This window comes from Pinus tabuliformis, chromosome 7 (genome assembly GCF_031772625.1).
Source record: "Pinus tabuliformis cultivar Carrire ecotype Pingquan chromosome 7, CPIR1, whole genome shotgun sequence".
Taxonomy (NCBI): Eukaryota; Viridiplantae; Streptophyta; class Pinopsida; order Pinales; family Pinaceae; genus Pinus; species Pinus tabuliformis.
In genome coordinates this window covers 1,741,948,084-1,741,969,612 of record NC_142293.1, presented here as the reverse complement: position 1 = coordinate 1,741,969,612, position 21,529 = coordinate 1,741,948,084, and the positions used below count along the sequence as shown (strand labels likewise).

Sequence of the window (21,529 nt, the reverse complement as noted above, 5' to 3'; positions counted from 1 at the left end):
CTATAACTATGTCACAGGGTTCACCGAATTTGAACCTTGAGGTTCGAAATTTGGCAAACCCCAAAAAAAAATTCAAATTTGTTCAGGTTCAGCGAACTTGATATTCGAACCTCAAATTCGAACCTAAATGAATTCGAACCTCAGTAAATTTGAACCTGAAGGCGAACCTAAAGACGAACCTGTAGCCGAATTTTATAATTTTTTTAAACTTTTTTTGGGGTTCGAGGTTAAAGTTCGGGCAGTTTTTGTTAGTTGTTTTAAGGTTTATGAGAAGAACCATGGGCAACACATGGTTTTCTCTTGTCCTGCTTCCCGCCAATTAGTTTCCCCTGCTGGCCACTGGTTTGGTTTTATTTACCATGGTTGTTGTTAGATTCTCACAAGCCAACTTCAATCTAAGTGTACTCGCTCTATTGTGCTTAGTGTTGCTGCTGCATGTTGTATTCTATACAATTTCCTGAATTCAATTTCTAGACGCTGCTTGTCCCCACCGCTTGGAGCATGAAATGAATCGTGGTCGTGATTTGTGGCTTGTGATTTCTCCATGATTTTGCAATATAGTTCTATTGTAATTTGTATGTTTAAATTTTGATTATGTTTTAATTATGTGATTTTTTTTGAGATTATAAGTATTTGACATTATACATATTCTTTTCTTTTAAATTTCGGAGATTGAAAATGATGTCATTCCTTTTTGTATTTGCAAACTACAATGGTGTGTGTTTACATTTTGATTTAACTAATGTCATTGATAATTAGATGTTATTATGATTAAGTTATTCATGTATGTTTACTGATAAGTATTAAGAATTTTTACTCATATAGCTTTATTGATTGATTTTGTTTTTTTATTATTTTATGTCATATATATGTTGAAAAATATGTATAGTCAAATTTAATGTCGAACCTCATACGAACCCCATCGGAAAACTCGAATTCGAATCGAACTTAATCGTTGTCGAACTCGAATTCGAACCTGAACCGTGTGACATACTCTCTAATAGCATATTTAAAAGCTTAGAAAGTTGAGCTGAAAATAAAATTCCAAATATATTTTAATACTTGATAGCTTAAAAAAAATGGATTCAAAATAAAATCCCAAATATGTCTTAAACCTTTAAACTTACTAAATTTTATTTGAAATTGAATAGAATCAATTCTATTTAATTGTTATTATAAACCTATCATACAAATTTAACCTATTAGTACTTGGCTTTTATCTATTTTAATCTTAGAGTGGGGAATTTTATTGTTGTTGTTTTTTTTTTGAACTCTACTCCATCTATTTATAGCGATTATCTAAGATTTTATATACAAGAGACACTATTTAAATTGAAAGACAAACTTGAACTCTTTTTTTTTTTACAAATATATATGTCATTTCACTAGGTGTTAGAATTACAATATTCTTTTATCTAAAAATTCAGTTTTTATTTTTTTATTTTTTTTTATTAGAGATAGGCCATAAATATGTATATTTTGGAATTGAAAGAGGGCTTTCAAATTAAACAATGGATGTTTTCAATAGCGACCCTCCCATTTAATTTTCAATGTCCAATATTTAGCGTTTAACATAAACCCATTTTTACTCAAGATTTACACTAATTAAAAGAACAAGGCCTAACTCCAAACTTTTTGCTAAAGAAATGTCATTTCACTAGTAATAACTTGATGCTTACCCATCTTTAAATAAGAGAAATATCAAATGAAAATCTTTTTATGTAAAAGAAAAATACAAGCCTATTAACATTCCTCAATTATTTAACTTATATTCCTCAACTATTTAACTTATATAGCCATGCTAATATTATAAAATTGATAATTTTATAAAATTAATAATTTAAAAATAATAATAAAAATTAATTTATTGATTATTATTATTATTTTGAATTTTTTTTTAAGGTTACCACAGTCCTAATCAAAATCTCCACCCACGAGAGAAGTATGTTCAGGTCTCTTCGCCTATTTGAGCGTTTTCTCTTTAAAAATGATTATATTAATTAATATAGAACAAATTAAAGTTATATTAAATTAATAAATTTATTAATTTTTCCCAAATTGAGTTACGTTTATGTTAATTTCAATATTCTAATCAACCAAAACCCATAAATGTGGGTAACATGTATTTTGATATGTTATCTAAGGTTACTCGTTTTAGTATATCTGACTACATAGATAGGATGTATTCAAGTGGTCGATTTGTTAGTGGGGATGTCATTCATGAAATAAAATATTAATATTTCAAATATTTTCCCAAGTTATCTAATGAGAAGATGGATTCACTAACTTCGACGTTATTAATAGTTAATGAGGGAACATGTACCAAATTAGTAAATAGTCAGAATGCATAACTCGAGGTCTATTTTGTCGATACTACTTGTAGTCATATGGTGGGAACGTTGTATTGATGAATGAATAATGGTGGGATGTGTGCGTATGGATCAAGGTGGACAGGTCTACTTATTTATATAAATTTATATATTTATATAAATGTCTATATAAAGGTCTGCTTATTTATTTATATATACAAATGTAATGTAATATAACATTGTACTTTACCTATTGAGACATTGCCAACAATACGTCGACATGGTTTAAATGGTAATTTAAATTAAAACTTGTCCAACAGTTATTCACTTGTGATGAAACCACTGTATTCTGAACAGAATTAAAATAAAAGTTGGCCAAAGCCTCGTTATTTCTTAGTATAATTGGAATTAACCCAACATTCTGGTATTCTGTGCAAATACATTTTTTTTAAACAACCATGATTAATAATAATCAATCTCATATTATTTATTATTTTGAAGGAAGATGGTGAGGTGACCCACGAGCGGTTCGACCATGGGCCTCGTGGAGAATATCAACGGTCGCACAACTTATGGTAGATCGACACACATGGCGAGGTTTTATGAAACAACATATTTCAAGCTGGTTGAAACCTAGACAAGTGCATGTATCATACATTATTTTGCTTTGATAAATTGTGAGAATCACTCTATCACCATTAGGGCAATGGACTACCGTTTTGTTCTTTCACCGTCATGTTTCATTAATGTTTTGACGAGCTGGGGGCTGGGCTTTGGAATCCTATGGTGGTATGACTAAGAACATGGAATTTCTTTTGTTACGAGAGGGTTGCAGTCGATTTATGATTGTCTCGCTTAGATTCCCTGTCCAAAATTTAGGTGTATACTGGCAAAGACAATTACGTACATTAAGTTCAACTCTACCTAATAGAACTCAGATTTCTTATTTCTTCTTGAGTATATATACTTTCTTCTTTGAAGACAACATTGTTGAAGAAGTAAATGAGTAAAAGTACCTTGGGATTGATTTCAACAACAAACTCAATTGGGAGGACTGCAGAAAGAAGAGAATTTTAGGAAGGTGGAAAGCATTATATGCTCTTCAAAACAGATGTAGAGAGGCAGAGTTATGGAATTGGAAAACGATTAAAGTGTTTTTTGGACTCCTAGTCTTAGTCACCAGGTTCGAGTTCGAGTTCGAGTTCAGCGACCATGAAATTCGAATAAAGTTCGGCAACTAAAATTTTGTCGATAAAATTCGACATAAAATTCGACATATAGAAATTCGAAAAAAAAAATGTATATTAAAGATAGATATGCATATGAGAAATGGTATGGCAGCTACCAGCAAGTCCTGTGAGCAACCATTCATAACTGTTCAAAAAATAAAATACATCTGAATCTTAAAATATTCAATCTTTTAAAGATAGATTGACATAAAAAAATATACAAAAACAGTTTTAAAGAATTTTCATTGTCCAATATGGGTGATACAAGGTTTCCAAACTCAAATTAAAAAAAAAAAGCTAAGAGTTAACACACAACAATGAGCAATTTGAATCTATCGAATTAAGCTTTTTGTGGTTACAACTTACTGACACCCTGTAGGTTTTAGTACCTATTCAAAATAGGTTTATATTATTATTTTTGGTAAATCCTAAAAAATCACCTAAATAAAACAACTGCAATATATTTTATCTTCTTATAAAATAAATATAAGAAAATTAATAAAAATAAAATAAACCATTTGGATCTTAATGAAAATTTATTATACTAAAACATATTTTAAGATATATTGTATTATAATATATTCTATGAAATTACAAACGTTCTCAAAACTCTCATTTAAATGAAAATGGTTAACCACATTTTATATTTTATACAAGGACCATAGTATGAAATGGGAAATGCTTTTCACGGACGAATAAGTGCAGCAAAAACCACCAGTAGCACTAAGCTCACATCGACGTATCGTGGACAGTTGAGTTGCATTGTAAATTCGTATTACGACGGTACCCTTTATAGTTAAGCACCAAAGGCTATCACACCACGTCCAAAGCTGGGCTCGAAAACGAATTTAATCGAACTGTAAAACCCCCGGCCGCAACCTAAAGCGTAAAACGCGTGAAAAAAACGAATTTAATCGATGCGTCTGCAAATTGCAATGACCAGCGGCCGCAATGAAAGTCGAAAACAACCCAAGTCAATGAAACCTAACTAAAACCCGCGGGCGCGAAAAAAAACACGAATTTAATCAGCTCAGGCGAATTTAAACGTATCAAAACGAATTTAATCGCGATTTTATTCGGCTGAAATTCGAATTCGTTATGAAATTCGAGTTCGCCGAATTTAATGGCGAACTCGAACGAATTTATTCGTTTGCCCTTCAAATACTTCGAATTTCGAATTTTATGGATAAAAAACGGCGAATCCGGTGACTTAGCTCCTAGTTTGTCCAATGATGCTATATGGGTGTGAATTGTGGGCTAGCAGCACTCCCGTCTCAAAATGGAAACAAATTGAGAAAATCCAAAACGCTTGATCATGAGCAAGTTCAAAATAAAAAGTTCAGTATCTTATGAAATAATATTGAGTGAAACAAGAGCAACTCCCATTGAAGTAATTGGTATGGTGCAGCTCATAAGATATCTAAAAAGAATTGAGCAAATGAGAGTAGGTAGGTGGCCTAATGTTATCTTCAATGAAGGCATGAGTGAAAGAAAAAAAACATGGATGAAACAAAACTACACATGGATGCAAAAATGGAATATCTACTTCAATGCCTGTCCCACAAATAGCAAGGAGCTAAAGGATTTTGTTATGGAGAAGTTTCGTAAAAAGGTATTGGGAAAAGAGTTGGGTAGAAAGAAGAAATATTACATTGAGGAATTCAACCATACATGTGATTTACAACAAAAAGAGTTCATTGGAGCTAGCATTTCATGGAGGGCAAGGGTTCTTGTTGCTCAATTAAGGACCAACTCACATTAACTTCGGTGTGAAACAGGATGGTGGAAAAGGCCAAAAGAAGCTTGGGAAGAATGGGTGTGTATATTTTGCACGTCTGGGGCTGTGGAATCGGAAAAACATTTCATTTTGGAATGTGATGCATTCAAAGACATCAGAGATAGTTATGAGAACATGTTAGCTTCAGTGTCTTGGCATGGTCTTTTTAGCGAGGGGATTGTTGGAAGGTTGGGCCAGCTCATCATCAATTTGAATCAGAAAATGATTGAATTGCAAAAAGGGGAAAACAGGGAACTAATTGTCTCATAGACTATTTTTAGTCTTGTGGACCTTAAAATATCATTTCATTTCATATATGTTTGAAGTCGTTTTACAGTGATTTCCATGAATTTCACTTACTAATGGCTGTCTTAGTATTTGCAAGGCAAACTCTAGCTTATTAAAGCAGTCAAGGGCCATATGTCTCAGACTGTCGTGCAACCTAGAGTCTTCAAAGGTTTCCTCCTCTTCGGATTTCTAAGAATTATCTTCTTCTTGGTCCAAACCCAAAGACTCATGCCTTCATTTTGAGCTTTTTGAGAAAGCTTGAAAGGCTTTTAGGAGGCAGTCTTTCTTGATGAGTGCTCAGACCTTCTCTTTCCAAAGTTCAACACACATATATAGCAACAACTTTCTTCTCGCTGGAGTCTGAACACATTACAATCTTCAGTTACATCAGTGGTTGTTTAAGCTCTTTCTTAAGTTGCAAGTTATCTGACACATGATGCTCAAAGCTTTCCCTAAAATACTCAAATCTAGGTCTATTCGGCCATCATTCCATCTTGGTTTAGTGTTGTAAGTAATTGTTGTGGTGTTTTTGTTCATACTTTGTTACACAACAGGCAATATGTTGTACCTTTATCTCACTTGGTTCTAACTTCTTACTGGTACAACGCTCTTGGCTTGTTGAAATTGCCCATTTAAGCATTTCTACGAATGGTTTCAATGGTTATTTAATATCTAAATCGATGCATGTCTCTTCATATGCTAGGATAGTCCCCATTTTGTCTTGGACAAAATTGTGGATAACCATTTGTACATATTATTTCTATCAATTTTTTTTATTTTTTTTAAAGGGAGGACACCTTTGGGAAACTTATTATCCTTCAACTAAATCACTTCAACATCTTTGTTGGATTCATCTTTATCAGATATATTTTGGGAGCTGTTGAGACCTTTTTGGATGTTGTACTAAGTGTTGGAATTTTTAAAGAGAATGCAACAAATCTGAATGCAACTTCCATAACCGGGACACCTTCTGAAGCAAGTATATTGACCCTGAGTTGCATGATTTACAATTTTATGGAGTAGTTGTAAGTTGTAACCATTATTTAATGTTTTTTTATTTTATTTGTCAGGGTGAAAATAATCAACAAGGTTACACCAACTTTCCTTATTCCTATTTTGTTATCATTATTCTGCATTTTTATTGGCATATTTGCCTCCCCAGTTAATTTGATTCTTTGCAAATTCTTGCATGTTATTTATTTGATAACATGAGTACCATCATAGAAATATTGCCAATGCTCATGGTTTTTAGGAACAAAGGGTCTAAAGATAAACTCTATTTACTGTTACCAGACATCAAATCGTCACAAAGAAACTTGGTGGAAGTTGCAACTACCAATGAATCGACTCTCATTTTGCTCTCTCTGGACTGCTCACTCTCATCCCCTTTAACCGCACACATCCCTTTCATAAGGCACATCCTTATTAGCTCCTAGATCTGTCATTAATACAGAATGTGGAATTCCTCTGCATCGACTTGCAAGCATTAAAGAAAGGAGCTTTGAAGCTAGCAAAGCGAACATCAACATCCGGTAGCTTCTAGGAAAATCCATTCGCAGTTGTTCACTGATTGGAAAAATTATTCTTAGGGTGGTTGGGCCTCTCAGCAGCGATCCACATTTCTCCTCGCAGCCCTCCCCCGAATTTATGCTCTCCTTTCTTTTTTCTTTAAACATTGGCATTTTCAGTAATTATTTAAAATACAATTATGTGATTCTAAATTCTCTCTCCCACATACATAAGATATAGCACTGCAGTATCTTTCTCATTACTGGAAGTTTTGTTAAGAATTATTATGGCGATTACATAATCGATTCATTGGTTGAACAGTTGTGTCGACCATAATACGATGACTGGAAAAATTACACGAGAGAGAGCATCGCTCCCAAACCTTAAAACCTTGTAAGTATCAACTTATTTGTTCATTGATGGTTTTGTTCGTATGAATTTCAAGTAACCACACTCCACGTTTTTATGATTCTTTCTATTTCATTCTTCTGATTTGTGCAGGGATTATTATGGAAATAGCCTAACACCGACTTCTAGAAGAAGTAAAAATCATTTTCTGAATTTAGTTAAATTAGGAGTACCTTTCTTTGATTCCCTATATTTTTATCTACAATTACACATATCTATTTTTTTATCAGCTTAATTTGATTGCATATTATCTAAAGTTGGTAACTCTCCCTCCCGGTGCATCTATTAATTTATCGTAGTCTTTAACGTAATTAGAACAGGGTTTTTCAGGTGAAGAATGTTACAAATACAAGTCTGTTGTACCTGTCTTTTGCCGAGACTTCATTCCTCCAGCTGAAGGTGAATATAATTCTAGTAGCCATGATAATTTCTAGATTTCTTTCAGATGGTATCCTAAGAAATTCCAGAATTTGGCTAATGAAATCATCTATTCTTTCAGAAGTTACTTCTGGTTGCAATTGCGTTTGTTCTGGGCATTTTCTTGAAGTAACTCTTTTTTTACAGGTTCCAATGCCATTAATAGTCTTCCAGCTTGTCATGACTTGCATGGAAATTTCTGGTGTTAGTGTTTCACTAGGAAGCTCTATATTGGCCCCAATCATATATTTTCTTGTAGATTTTACTGATAATCTATCAACTAATGCTGAGGTCAAGACTGTAACTCTTCCTGGACAGTAACTACATTTTGCTCCTTTATGGTTCATCATCCATATAAATAAAATATGGATACCCAGACAAGGTTTCTCTTAGTTTGTTATGTTTGCTATGGAACTTGAGGTCGAGGCCTATATGGACATAATTAAATTTTACTTCCTTATTTACCAAAGAAACAAAATTGTAGTTGTAGGGTGGTGGCCTATAAGGTCTGAAAGTCTTTGAATCTTGCTTTGATACCAAGTGCAAAGCTTCGATTGTAATTACATTTCTAGCAGTATATCTCTGTCATTATAAATTCATTTCTAACATAATATAATTATAAATTCATTTCTAACAGAATATATTATATAACCTCTTCAAATTTATAACTAAATATTGCAATTTAAACATATGTACATACCTGGTTTTTCCAACATACCTGATTTTTCCCGAGTTGGTGTTGATCCCTGGATGATGTTGTTCCGGCTGAATCTGAGTCCTGCTCTTCCGATACCAAACCAACCAAATTCCTCCCTACCTGTCTAGGATCAGTCTCTCTAGATCCCAGACCCAGAACTTCGAAAGCGAAGCCTTCTGGCCCCCGTGCCCAAAGCTCCAAAAATAATTAAGGCTCAATCTTCAATCTTCCTCTTTGTCCGTGATTTTCTCCATATTTCTCCTCTGTCCTCAAAAAACCAAAATTACTTCCCATGAAAAAAAATTCCCCCTCCTTACTGCACTTCCCACCCTTTGTATTAGAGAGGTTTCTTCCTCTCTCGAAATTTCTCCACTGCCCTTGCATAAAAATCCTCTCAGCTACCTGCCACCTATAGTTTCCTTTATGATTTGTTTGGCGGTCACCGTCTTCATTGTTTTACAATGTTTTATGTTTTATATATTAAATGACTTGTAACTTTATTATAATGAATTTATTAAATAAGTTTTATGATGATGGGCATCGATACCCAATGTCTCACAAATATTAATATTATGTATATATATGATGATACACATTAATGTCAATTATTTGTTCACATCTTATATATCACAAACCACATCTATGTGATATTATTCATTAACGTCAAGAATTTCATTGAATAATTAATAAGTTATTATAGTAACATTTGAGTTCAATTCAATTATACCAAATTAAGTATAGTGGTTTGTTTAGTTAAGTTTATTATTGAATGAGCTTATTAATTAGTGGGTTTAATAAATTCATTAAATTTTATCATAGAATTTTGGACTTAATACATTCATGAAATTCATGATAGTTAGGTACTTAATTTATTATTAATTCATTTATCCATATTTAAACACTATTCATAATCAATTAGTAGTTATACCAGTGCAATGCATGCATATGTAGCTATCATATGCATGCTAATAATCATGTTCTATCTGTAATTGGAGAAGGTAATTACACATACCCTGTTGTAGGGAGGCAGCTAGAACGGAGAAGGCGGGGATCAAAGTCATAGTCCCTGCCCTGATCGTTGTCGTGTCTTGCCTGTACAATTTCAGTGACAACAGGGCCAAGAGTAAAATGTTCCTTCGATTTCTTCTAACTTGCTATGTCTTTGGGAAAGAGTGATTGATCCCCTTGAGCGGTCCTATTGTAAACTCTCTCCAAAACATCTCTACAAATCTTTTTCTTGAAGGAATCCATTGTAAATTATCTCTCTGTCCCTCATTCCTATAAGAGTGATATAATTAAGTATTCATTTTGCTTGGGAGTTAGGGGATTTTTCCCCTAGGCATCCCCCCTTCTCCATTTGGGGAAATTTTTTTTGTGGTGCTCAAATAATCTCCATTATTGGATGAACTAAATAGTGTAGCATAATTATCATTAAAATATTTGGGTTAAATTTTTACCTCATACAATTTACTCTCACTCGCAAATTACTTGTGTCTTGTAGTTGCGAGCTAATTTAGTCATTTACTTTACACTTCAAACAATTTTGTACATTCAATTTAAATCTTTAAAGTTTGTCTTTGGAATAATCAAATTTACTTCTAGCTTTGCTAATTGAAGTAGTAATTTGGGGACCCTTCATCCCCTATTGACTCTTTCTTTTGAGATCGGGCTTCGACGAGGACAAGGTCTAGGGAAGAAGTTCAATTGAAATTTGTTCAATTTGCAATCTAACTTAATTTAAAATCAATTAAGATTACATTCCAATACATTCGATTTGCAGAATTGGCACTTGGAATTTCATGTATTTTTGCTTCCTAAGTTCATAAAGTTTATCTATCTCTTTGAAGCAATTGACATTACTTCAAATACATACATTTTGTTTAACAAAGCATTTACTTTTAAGAATCATTTATTGAGTATTTCCTTCCAAACATTACATTCAAGACAATATGCTTCACTTGGAATATTTATTTTTTGGCAACTATTTGATATTTGGCATTGGTCTAGTTTGCTCCAGCTTGTCCATTATTGCATATCTTAACTTGTGGATGTTTATTATTATTATGATGCTTTGAATTCATTTATTGCAATTTATATATTAATTGAATTTGGATGTATCTTTGATCATTTAGTTTTAACTCATAGAACTTAACTTACATAACTTTAAAATAATTGAGCCTTAGTTATTTTTTGTAGGGTCCAGCCCCCTTGGCTTCACTAGGAGTCGGCCTAAATGAAGGAGTTGAAATTTGAATGACAACAACTCAACTCGAGACTAGGCTCCCAAGGCCACACCAAGTGGAGTTAAAGATTTTCTCCACGATAATCTTACGTGTAGGTTCAGGCGACAACAAGCCACAGTGAAGGGACACACCAATTTGACTCATTTAACAACTATATATTGGCATTCGTCCTCCCCAATTTTGGCAATCCAATTCGTATCACATATGAGGCTAATTCAGATTATACAATGGAAAATTTCAGGATTCTTGAAGGACAAATCTGAGGCTACCAAAAAGGACAAATCTATGGGAAGAATTAAAGGACAAATTCTCTATGGTAGGCCGAAATTTTTGAGGCACAACTGACTGAATTTCTGAGGCTATTCATGGGCAATTTGACCAGGTTTGACCTAGCTTTGTATACTGGTCACACGGGAACTATTATCTCAAAACAAGTACTCTAACCCAAAAACCCCCAAAAAAATGAAAAAACAGGCTGAAAACGTAAAGTGTTGATGTTGGAATAACATTTTTTTTTAAGTACATTTTCAACATTTTTTAAAAATGACAGTAAGAACCAATTTTTTTGTGCAAAAAACACCCTGAAAACGAAAAGTGTTGATGTTGGAACGTCTTTTTTTTTCAGGGTACATTTTCAACATTTTTTAATAATGACGTTAAAAATAAAATATCATGATTCTAAAAAACTTTAAATTTCCAATGATTTTCAAGCATGACATTAAAGATAAAATATCACGTCTTTGAAAAGCCTTAAAATTCCAACGATTTTTAGGCATGACATTAAATTTAAAATATCACATATTTGAAAAACCTTAAAATTCCAAAAAAATTCAGGGATTGATTGTGCTAAGAAAAATTACTTATAACTGTTTTCATAGCATTAAAGATAAAATATCATGACTTAGAAAAACATTAAAGTCTTGACAATTTTTCAACCATAGAATTAAAACCAAAGTTATGACTACAAAACAATCTTAAGTTTTCAAAATATTTCAAGCATGACATTATGGAAAAAATTTATGACTAAAAAAACTTTAAAAATGAACATCTGAATGAAAGAGTTATTATACCAAGAGTAATTTTTTTTAAATGCTAAATGTATAGCGATTTTAAAATCTTAGCCAAAGACAACTTGATACATTGCAAAAAATAATTAAAAAGCAACCATCAAATTGACATGTAGTGTAGGTGAACTTAAAGACCAACCATAAAATTGACACATTGTGGGGGCAGACTCGATTCATTATAACGAACACATAATGGGATGGGGTTACTAGACAAGCATATAATGGGATCGGGTTGATAGACGAGCATCGACACGGACCCTGCAGAAAAAAAAAAAAAAAAAAAAAAAATATATATATGAAAAATGAACTCCTTGGGCATTCTTTGATGGCGCTGCTAATCAGTGGCGCTGTGGTGGAAGTTTCATTCTTTATATCAATGATCAACATTTCTACAAAGTCAAGATGGGCTTAGGAGTTGGAACCAATAATTTTGCGGAACTCATTACCCTCCAACACCTATTTCATTTATCCTTGGGACACCATTGCATCAATTTAAATATTTTTGGAGACTCAAAGATCATCATAAATTGGTTCAATGATATTACTGCATGTCACATACACACACTCAGTAATATATTGAATGAAGTTAATATTTTCAAGGCAGAATTTAACAACATTTCTTGCAATCATATCTACAGGGAGCATAACAACAGTGCTGACCAACTATCCAAGGAGGCCTCGGCATTACCCAGAGGAGAGTGGATGATACAAGAGCAACGGGGGTCAAATGAATACCGCTATTACCATCGTCCATATATAGACCAGCACTACCATAGGGTCATAAGCCCTTGATTACTGTTTGTTTTTGATATACTGCTGAAAAACATGAAATTTTTTTTAAATGTACATAGACATATATAATAGTTTCCTATTTTGAACAGGGCCCTACGTGGCTTATGTACAGGTTTATAACAGACTTCTACAACTGATATTATGGCAGATCACCCTGCGTGGTGTATCTGGCCAGTTTATAGTTTTTATTGTCTTTTTTGAATCAGTTCGTGGTGATTCAGGTTATAGCATATGCAACAGCATCTACAATATGTAATTTTTCTATGATTAATGAAAAATTACGGATTTTTCTAGTGGACCAAAATATATATATGAAAAATACAAAAGAACACAAAAATTAAAATATTGAAAAAAAAATAAAAACAATAAAAAAACCACAAACAATAATACAAAAGAAAACAAAAATAAAAAAAATTTAAATATCCTCGCCCACCCTGAGGCCCAACCGGCAGGGTGGCAAGGGGCCGATTCATGACAAAAAATAAATCAAATATAAGAAAATTTAAAAAAAAACAAAAAACAAAAAAAAACATAAAAATGTAAAAAAATCCAAAATTAACTTGTAAAAATAAAAAAATAAAAAACAAAAAAAAAATAAAAAAGGAAAAAAATTCAAAAAACATATAATTTAAGGGAAAACAAAAAAAATAAAAAATAAACCTAAATCAATTTTTTAAAGTTAAAAAAAAGCCTCGTAATAAAAAAAATATAAAATAATTAGCAAAAAAAAAAATTAAAATTAAAAAAAAAGAACAAAAAAAAATTAAAAAATGAAATAAAAATCATGGCACACCTGACCCCGCCCACCCACTCCACCTGGCCGACCCCACCCTAACCTCCCTCCGATCTGTCCTCACCCCTGCCTCCCTACCCATCCCACCCCGCCTACCCCGCGGCCCAACCGACCCAGGGTGGCGAGGGGCTGATTCCCCTCGCGACCCCGGGTCGATTGGGCCACAGTGGGGGCAGGGAGGGCGCTGCCCGGAATCGACCCCTCGTGACCCCAGCCTGTTGAGCCGTAGTGTGGGCGGGGAGGGAGTTGCTCGGAATCGGCCCCTCGCCACCCTGGGCTAGTTGGGCCGCGGGGTGGGCGAGGTGGAGTTGGCCAGTTAGAGTGGGCGGGAATTGGTCCCTCGCCACCCAAGGCCAATTGGACCGCGGGGTGGGCAAGGAGGGAGGAGTGGGGTAGGGTCACAGGGAGGGCGCGGTGGGTTGGGCGAGGTGGGGCGGGTTGGAGTGAACGAGGAGAGGGCCGAGATGGGGTGGTAGGGAGGTGTGGGAGGTAGGGCGGCGTTGGGTGAGCAGGGTTTTTTTTTTTATTTATTTTTTTTTTTAATTCTTAAATTTTAATTTTTTCAACTTTTTTTAATTTTTTTTAATTTTTTTTTTTTAAATTTTAATTATTTTTTTTTAATTGTTTTGAATTGTTTTTATTTATTTTTTTAATTTTTAAACTTTTTTTTTTAATTTACTTTTGGTGATTATTTAACTTTTTTTAATGAGGTTTTTATTTATTTATTTATTTTAACCTAAAAAATTAGTTTTAGATTTATTTATTTTTGGTTTACTTTTTTTTCTTTAAATTATATTTTTTTTTGAAAAAAATCATTTATTTGTTTATTTTTTGATATTTTTTATTTATTTTTTGTTAATTTTTATTTAAATTTATTATTTTTAAAAGTTAATTTTGGTTTTTTTACATTTTTATGGTTTTTTTTTTCTTTTTTTTCTTTTTTTATATTTCATTTTTCTTTTGTCATGTTTTTTTATTAATTTTTTTATGTTTTATTACCAACATGAAAATCACCAACATTTATAAAAAATTATTGACACTCAATACATTATAAAATTTAAAGTGTAAAAGGTAAGCCCTCTAACCAAAAAATGTTGATACTTATCAGCTCTTTTCAAAATCAAGAGGAAAATCACTAACAAAATTTTTTTTTCATGCTTGATACATAAAAGAAATTGAAGTGTCAAAAATAAGCCCTCTAAAAAAATGTGTTGACGCTCCATCAACACTTTTCAAAATCAGCATGAAAATCAATAACATTTAAAAAAAAATGTTCATACTTGATACATAAAAAAAATTAAAGTGCCAAAAATATGCTAAAAAAAAAGTGTATTCTGAATCACCATTTTTCAAAATCGAGTGATTTTTTGCTAACAAAAAAAATTGTTCATACTTGATACAAAAAAAATTTGAAATGTCAAAAATAAGTCCTCTAAAAAAATGTGTTGATGCTCCATAAAACACTTTTCAAAATCAGCATGAAAATCATTAAAATTTAAAAAAAAATGTCCATACTTGATACATAAAAAAAATCGAAGTGTCAAAAAATATGCTAAAAAAAAAAAGTGTATTATGAATCACCATTTTTCAAAATCGAGTGATTTTATGCTACCTCAAAAAAACGGGTACTAGGTAATTTTCTCTTTGATCAGTAACTATGTTATTATTCATCATTTAATTTTAACTCTTAGAACTTAACTTACATAGCTTTAGAATAGTTGAGCCTTAGTTATTTTTTGTAGGGTCCAGCCCCTTGGCTTCACTAGGAGTCAGCCTAAACAAAAGAGATGAAATTTGAATGACAACAACTCAACTCGAGACTTGGCTCCCAAGGCCACACCCAGTGGAGTTAAAGATTTTCTCCACAATAATCTCAGGTGTGGATTTAGGCGGCAACAAGCCCCAGTGAAGGGACACACCAATTCGACTCATTTAACAACTATATATTGGCATTCGTCCTCTCCAATTTTGGCAATCCAATTCGGATCACATATGAGGCTAATTCAGATTATACAAGGGAAAATTTCAAGACTCTTGAAGGACAAATTTGAAGCTACCAAAAAAGACAAATCTATGGGAAGAATTGAAGGACAAATTCTCTACGGTAGGCCGAAATTTCTGCGGCACAACTCACTGAATTTCTGAGGCTATTCATTGGCAATTTGACCAAGTTTGACTTAACTTTGTATATTGGTCAGTTTGATTTGATTTGACTAGAAAATTCAGATTGTATGCCTTGTTGAATGGACAAATTTTTTGAAGAAAAGGTTGTTGGTTTTTTCCCCTGGTTTGGGGTTTTCCAAGAATAAATTTTGTGTCTCGTGTTTGGTTGTCACTTGATGATTCTACTGTCATTATTGTTTTACTATTGATGATTTTCTTGTATAATTACTTAATGATGAATTTGGTATAAAATCAATTGGTTTAAGAATCATCGAAAGTAATTATCAATTAAGAAAATCCGTAAAAGCAACAATTGAATGGTGTTGCTAATTTATGTTTTGATCTAATGCTAATGATAATTAATGCTCTGTGAAGTTAAAATTAACTAATTGAAGTGAAATACTAATTCACCCCCTTTCAGTATTTCCCACAGCATCAACCTCCTAAGGCAAAGTTTCGTGCCCTACCCAGGCATGCAAACATATGGGTGCCAAATTCCAAATAACCAATCACAAGTTGAACCTGAAGAATGGAGGTGAAATACGGGCTTGTAATGCAAGACGGAAAGTGTTAAATATGACATAGGGGAAGATGGAACTACTTTATCCCTATCAAGGCTTCCCAAGTACTGCCCCTCCTATACCAAAAGGGCCTTAAGGGAGGTCCACTTGAGAGGATCAAAGATGAACCCCCAAGTAAGGTGAGAGAACAAGATCACCGTGACAGTATTTCAATCTTCCAGAACATACCATAATCCATGTTAAATTCCCAAGAACAAACATGTATAAGCACCCGATTGCAAAATGACCAAAGTACCTTTTGAGTGCAAGCCCACCTATGTCCATGTTCTCATCCGGATGGGTGAGAAACAAATGGTTGATGCAAGTGGCGGAGATATATGGCATATCATCAGCTAGTGGTGGCTGCCAGGGATTGTTGGTTGTTTGGTTGATCAGCTAGCAGTCAAATGTAAGGGAAAAGCTTTCTCCTATGGGATTACCCACTTTGGTGGGTAAGAATGTCAAAGTATTGATGTCACTTGGAGGGTGTGTTCCACATGTTCCCCTTTTTCTTACAATGTACTACACTAGGTAGTGGGACATGATTTATATCTTGTGTGTTGGTATATGGTGCCTACAATGTTTTTCCAAGCACTTTGGGGCTTTATTTTATATGTGGGTTATACCTTGGCATATGTGTTCCCTTCATATATTTCCAGCATGGGTTCTTTGGTTACTTAGAAGTTTTTCCTAGGAATGTTGGTTAATCAAGCACCTTTTACTAACTCCTTGATCCAATTATTAAAAATTCTAAAGAATGATAGTGTTGAATATCAAGGGATAAAAAGGCACATTAGTATTTCCTTAGTCCATTGATCTAACACTTGAAGCAGGCTTACTAAATATTTGATGTAATGTAAATAAACTTTATTCAAAAGACATGAAATCGCTACAAAAAAAAAATGACTTCTGATTTGCATTGTTCATAGAATATTACTATTTGACATGGTATAGTAACAATTGACCCACAAAAAGAATGGGGGATCATCCATTCTTTTGCAATTTAAGCATTCAATATACCATCAAAAGGTTGTATGATGGAATGGAAAATAAAAATAAAAATAAAAACATTTTTAAGCATATTGTGCAAAATAAAGATAAATTTAACTCAAACCACAAATTCCAAGATGTAACATGACCTAAGTAAAGGCATACATAAAATATGGCTAAAGAAATAATGATGTGTTCTTAACCATAACTTAATCAATTCAAGAAATTATTTGCATATAGTTTGTTTGAATGTTAGACCTTTTAAAAAAATTGTCAAAATGAGATTCAAAATATACACATTACCTTCAAGACTCGACCTTTGCATAATTTCCGAAATCCCCTTTTGAATGCATCAAATGATGGTGCTATTGAAGTCTCAAGATAATACTACACACAAATATAAAAATAAAATAAATAAATAAATCATGTGTATGACTTTTGTCATCCATTTCAGTGCATTCATTATCATCTATTATCAAATTTACTTTCAATGAAAAGAATAATAAGAGTGTTCTCACATAGCATTGTGTTAAAACAACAATGTGATCTAAAGGTTAATAAAGGAACCGTCAAATCAAAATGTGCCTCAATGGAACAACCACTCTCATCTCTTAAAAAAAGCACAATAAAAACCCTAATTAACATTTTCAACTCATACCACAATTTTCTTTGGAAGCAATAAGAGAAAAGAGAAAACTAATGAAAATAACCTAAAAATGACACTCACATAGAAATATAAAGCAACAAGCCTATTACAATTCCGTGATCCTCTTAAACAAAAAGACACAAGAGATTGATAATTTCCTAAGATGACAACTTTCACATGAATATCACTAAGGAACATACAATGAGTATTTCAAATAAACTTCCAATAGTCATGGGAAGCTTTAAATTCCAAATGAGGTGATGGGAAGTCTCACACCGATTGCAATGTGCACACAATGCATTTATTAAACAAAACCCAATGTCTCCTTTTTGAGAAATCCCTAGATAACCATAATCCAAACAAAATCTCTCACCCTAAATGATAACCTAAAGAAGCATCTTATCCAAAGATGGTTAACACAATTTCCTTGTGCAACTAGCAAGTTCCATTGTTGATTCAGCTTCTTTTGGAATGACAAAGGGGAGCTAGAGTGATGATATGAAGAATCAAGCTTGTAAACCTAAATGGATTTACCATATGTCCACAATCAATCTCTTTTAAAGGGCTTGTAGTATGCAAATGAAGCTTATAAAGGTCATCATATGGAATTAACACCTAGAGATCCTAAATTGCAAACTAATTGACGACAAAAGGCCAAACGCCATTGACAAATATTGCTAGTGTTTCTAAGCCCTAAAATCTCCTCCAACAAATTTTCCCAACAAAAAACCTCTTCGTCACAAGACTCTTGGGATGTAACCTCAAGGAGCATACCAAAGTATACATTTGCTCTCTCATCATCCAAATTAGTGTTACCATGAGCATCATCCCAAGGGTCACTCCAACCACAAAATCACACTCCAAGCAAGAGTGTTGAGGGAGTGGCCCTCAAAGCATGCTCTCAATTTTCTCCTTAGGTTCTCTCAAGACACTAGTCGTGCTCTCCATGGCTCATCTAGATACTCCTATGGAAAGAAAGAAATTATATTTTTTTTTTCTCTTAAAGGTGGCACCTAGGTGAGGTTTAGGGTTAAGGGAAAACACAAGGGAGAAACAAAATTACTTCTCCCTCACTATTTTCCTCATTACATTTGTCTTTTTGTGCTTGAGGTTGGGGTGGCAAGCTCAATCTTCTTGCTGGTTTTAGAGGAAGAAAAAATTGTGAGAGCTTGAAGGAGAGAACAAAGGCTGCCATATATTGCGACAAATAGTTAGAGAGTTAAAGAGGTAAGTCCAAATCCCATTCTTCGTAGTTTTTTTAATATCCCTTGGTTATTTGTTTGTGGATCATTATTTTTCTCCTGCTCTTTCACATTCCTTGTTCTTGCTCACTTATTGCAAATTGTCCATCTACGACCTGAAAAAATTAATGTTTCTGTGGTATATGGTTCCATTTTTTATTTGCATGCTGCTAGTGGGAAATTTGCATGAGAGGGAGGAAGAACAATGGCTATTCTCATAGTGACCCATAAAATAAATATATGGTTTGGAAGAGGATAAAATTGGAAATGGAAGTGGAAAAACTTCATTAACACCCATGAGGAGGTTTGTGACGAACCTCTGGGGGTGACAAAAATACATCAATATAGAAGAAGCTACAAAAGATTGCATGGTAAAAAAAACAAAATGTTCAATCTGATGCATCATATAGATTTCGGGACAACACATTTGCATCCCCTCATGCTAGTGGAATGTTAAGGCATGGATCTAAAAGAGAAACAAAAAAATTTCCTTGATATTGGTTGCAAGAATGAGGTGGACACAAAAGTATTGCAATTTTTCTATGCTTGAGGTGTCCAACTAAATACTCTTTGCTTCCCCTATTGGCATGATATGGTTCAAGCAATTAACAAAGCCCCCAAAGGATAAATGGCCCTGTTACCCACCATTTTGTGGGTAATATCCCTAGCAGAAACTTTTTCTCCAAGATGGTCCTCAGTCAGCAGCCAGCAGCTAGCAGCTAGCTCATTGTGCCATCTTCTCCGCCACTTGAGCCAGCCATGTGGTCCCTCGCCCATCTGCCATGATCGTATGTTTGAAGGTGGCCCTCCTGAATCTAAAGGTATGCCTTGTCATTTGGAAATTGAGTATTGTAGTTTGCTTATCATGGACACTTCTGGGCATGAATTAATAGGGGGATTTGGCGGAAAGAATGGGCTAGGTCTGTGCTTTTGTCCCCTAGGCCACTATTGGGAATTAACCTTGGATTCTAGTCCTGTGGGATCTCTTTTACTAACCATGTGGTTGCAGGGATAGTATTTCATAGGAAACCCCAATTTTGGTTGCATGGTCCCGCTCCCTCATCTGCTTATATTACACTCTTTCCATTCATTATTACCCAATCCATCATTTCTCTAGCCTAGTTCCACATTCCTCCATCGGGTCCACATAAGGTTAGTTCGCCGCTTCCCCTTACCCACACCTTGGGTCATGGCTTGGAATGAAGCCCAGAGGTTGATGCAGCTGAAAAGAAAATTAAAAGCATATATGGCCACATTCAACAGGCAAAGTACCACAAAATGCAAAAGATGGCCAGGACAAAAACATTTAGCACGTGGGCAAAAGCCAATACATGAGCTCTACCCGAACATCATGGCCATCACCCTGGTTCCTACAGGTTCTATGAGCCTTCTTCATCATATAGGAACCCATGATTGTCCCAACCCTTGGTATGGGATTAACCGTCCCACCTTAAAAAGGGAAATTCATTGTTATATCTTATACATCATGCTCTAACCCCTTGAGCCCTGAGCAGTTAATCAAAGAAAATCATAAAAAGGCAAAAGGCATAAAAGAAGGGTGGAAAAATCAAGGATGGGGCACCTCATGTACCACGATTGCTCCCTTCTACACATTAGAAACCCAAGTGTGGGCTTCCCTCTTGTTAGCTACCCTTGTACCCCAGCTTGTGACCCAGGGTTGACCCTTCTCATTCCCTACTTCATTCACCTATCTGCCACATGCCACCACCTTTTGACGGATGTACCATGACTATATTATCCCCTTTAGAAGTAAAACCCACCTAATAGGGTGCTTGGTTAACACCATTTGGAGTTTAGGAGACTTGACACGTCCCAAAGCCCATTATGGAAGGGCAGCCCATTATGAAGTCCCCACTTGTGGTCCATGATTAGGTAAGCTCATTTACTCGATTTCTCTAATGACTTGTTGTACTGGAAGGCTAGGGGATGCATTGGATCTTATGCAGGATTGCAGATGGTTTCTAGTTGGGGTTTGGTCTCCCTATACGAGGTCCTAATCCTCCAGAGGGCTACATTGGCATATGTAGGATGATTGTTGAGAGCCATGGGCCTCCACAGCAAAAGATTGCACTCCATGGATCCCTATAGCCATTCAGAGATTGCTCATGGTTCACTTATTGGACGAGGTGGATGCACCTAATCCATCATGCCCAGCCGACCCCAAATTCTACACCATACACTTGGCAGATGATCCAGGACTTCCACGATGATGTGGCATCACCTACACCATCATCCTAGCCCTTGCAAGCAATCTACAACATCTTCGATTTGTTTGGAGACCCATGAGGACACTTGTGTGCCCCCACATGTCATTTGGAGCACCACAGGTTATTACAAGGGACCAACCCCTTGTCCACTGCTTTTGAGGGTCCTTCTCTT

General features: G+C 34.4%; 1 protein-coding gene across 1 annotated transcript in view; it reads right to left on the bottom strand.

The window, feature by feature from the left end:
• LOC149255293 (uncharacterized) overlaps positions 1-21,529 on the bottom strand; it is a 214,162-nt gene that overhangs the window by 76,942 nt on the left and 115,691 nt on the right. Inside the window, exon 7 of the mRNA XM_089460450.1 lies at positions 17,546-17,629. Within this exon, the coding sequence (XP_089316576.1) occupies positions 17,546-17,629 (84 nt within the window). The remainder of the gene's footprint in view (positions 1-17,545; positions 17,630-21,529) is intronic.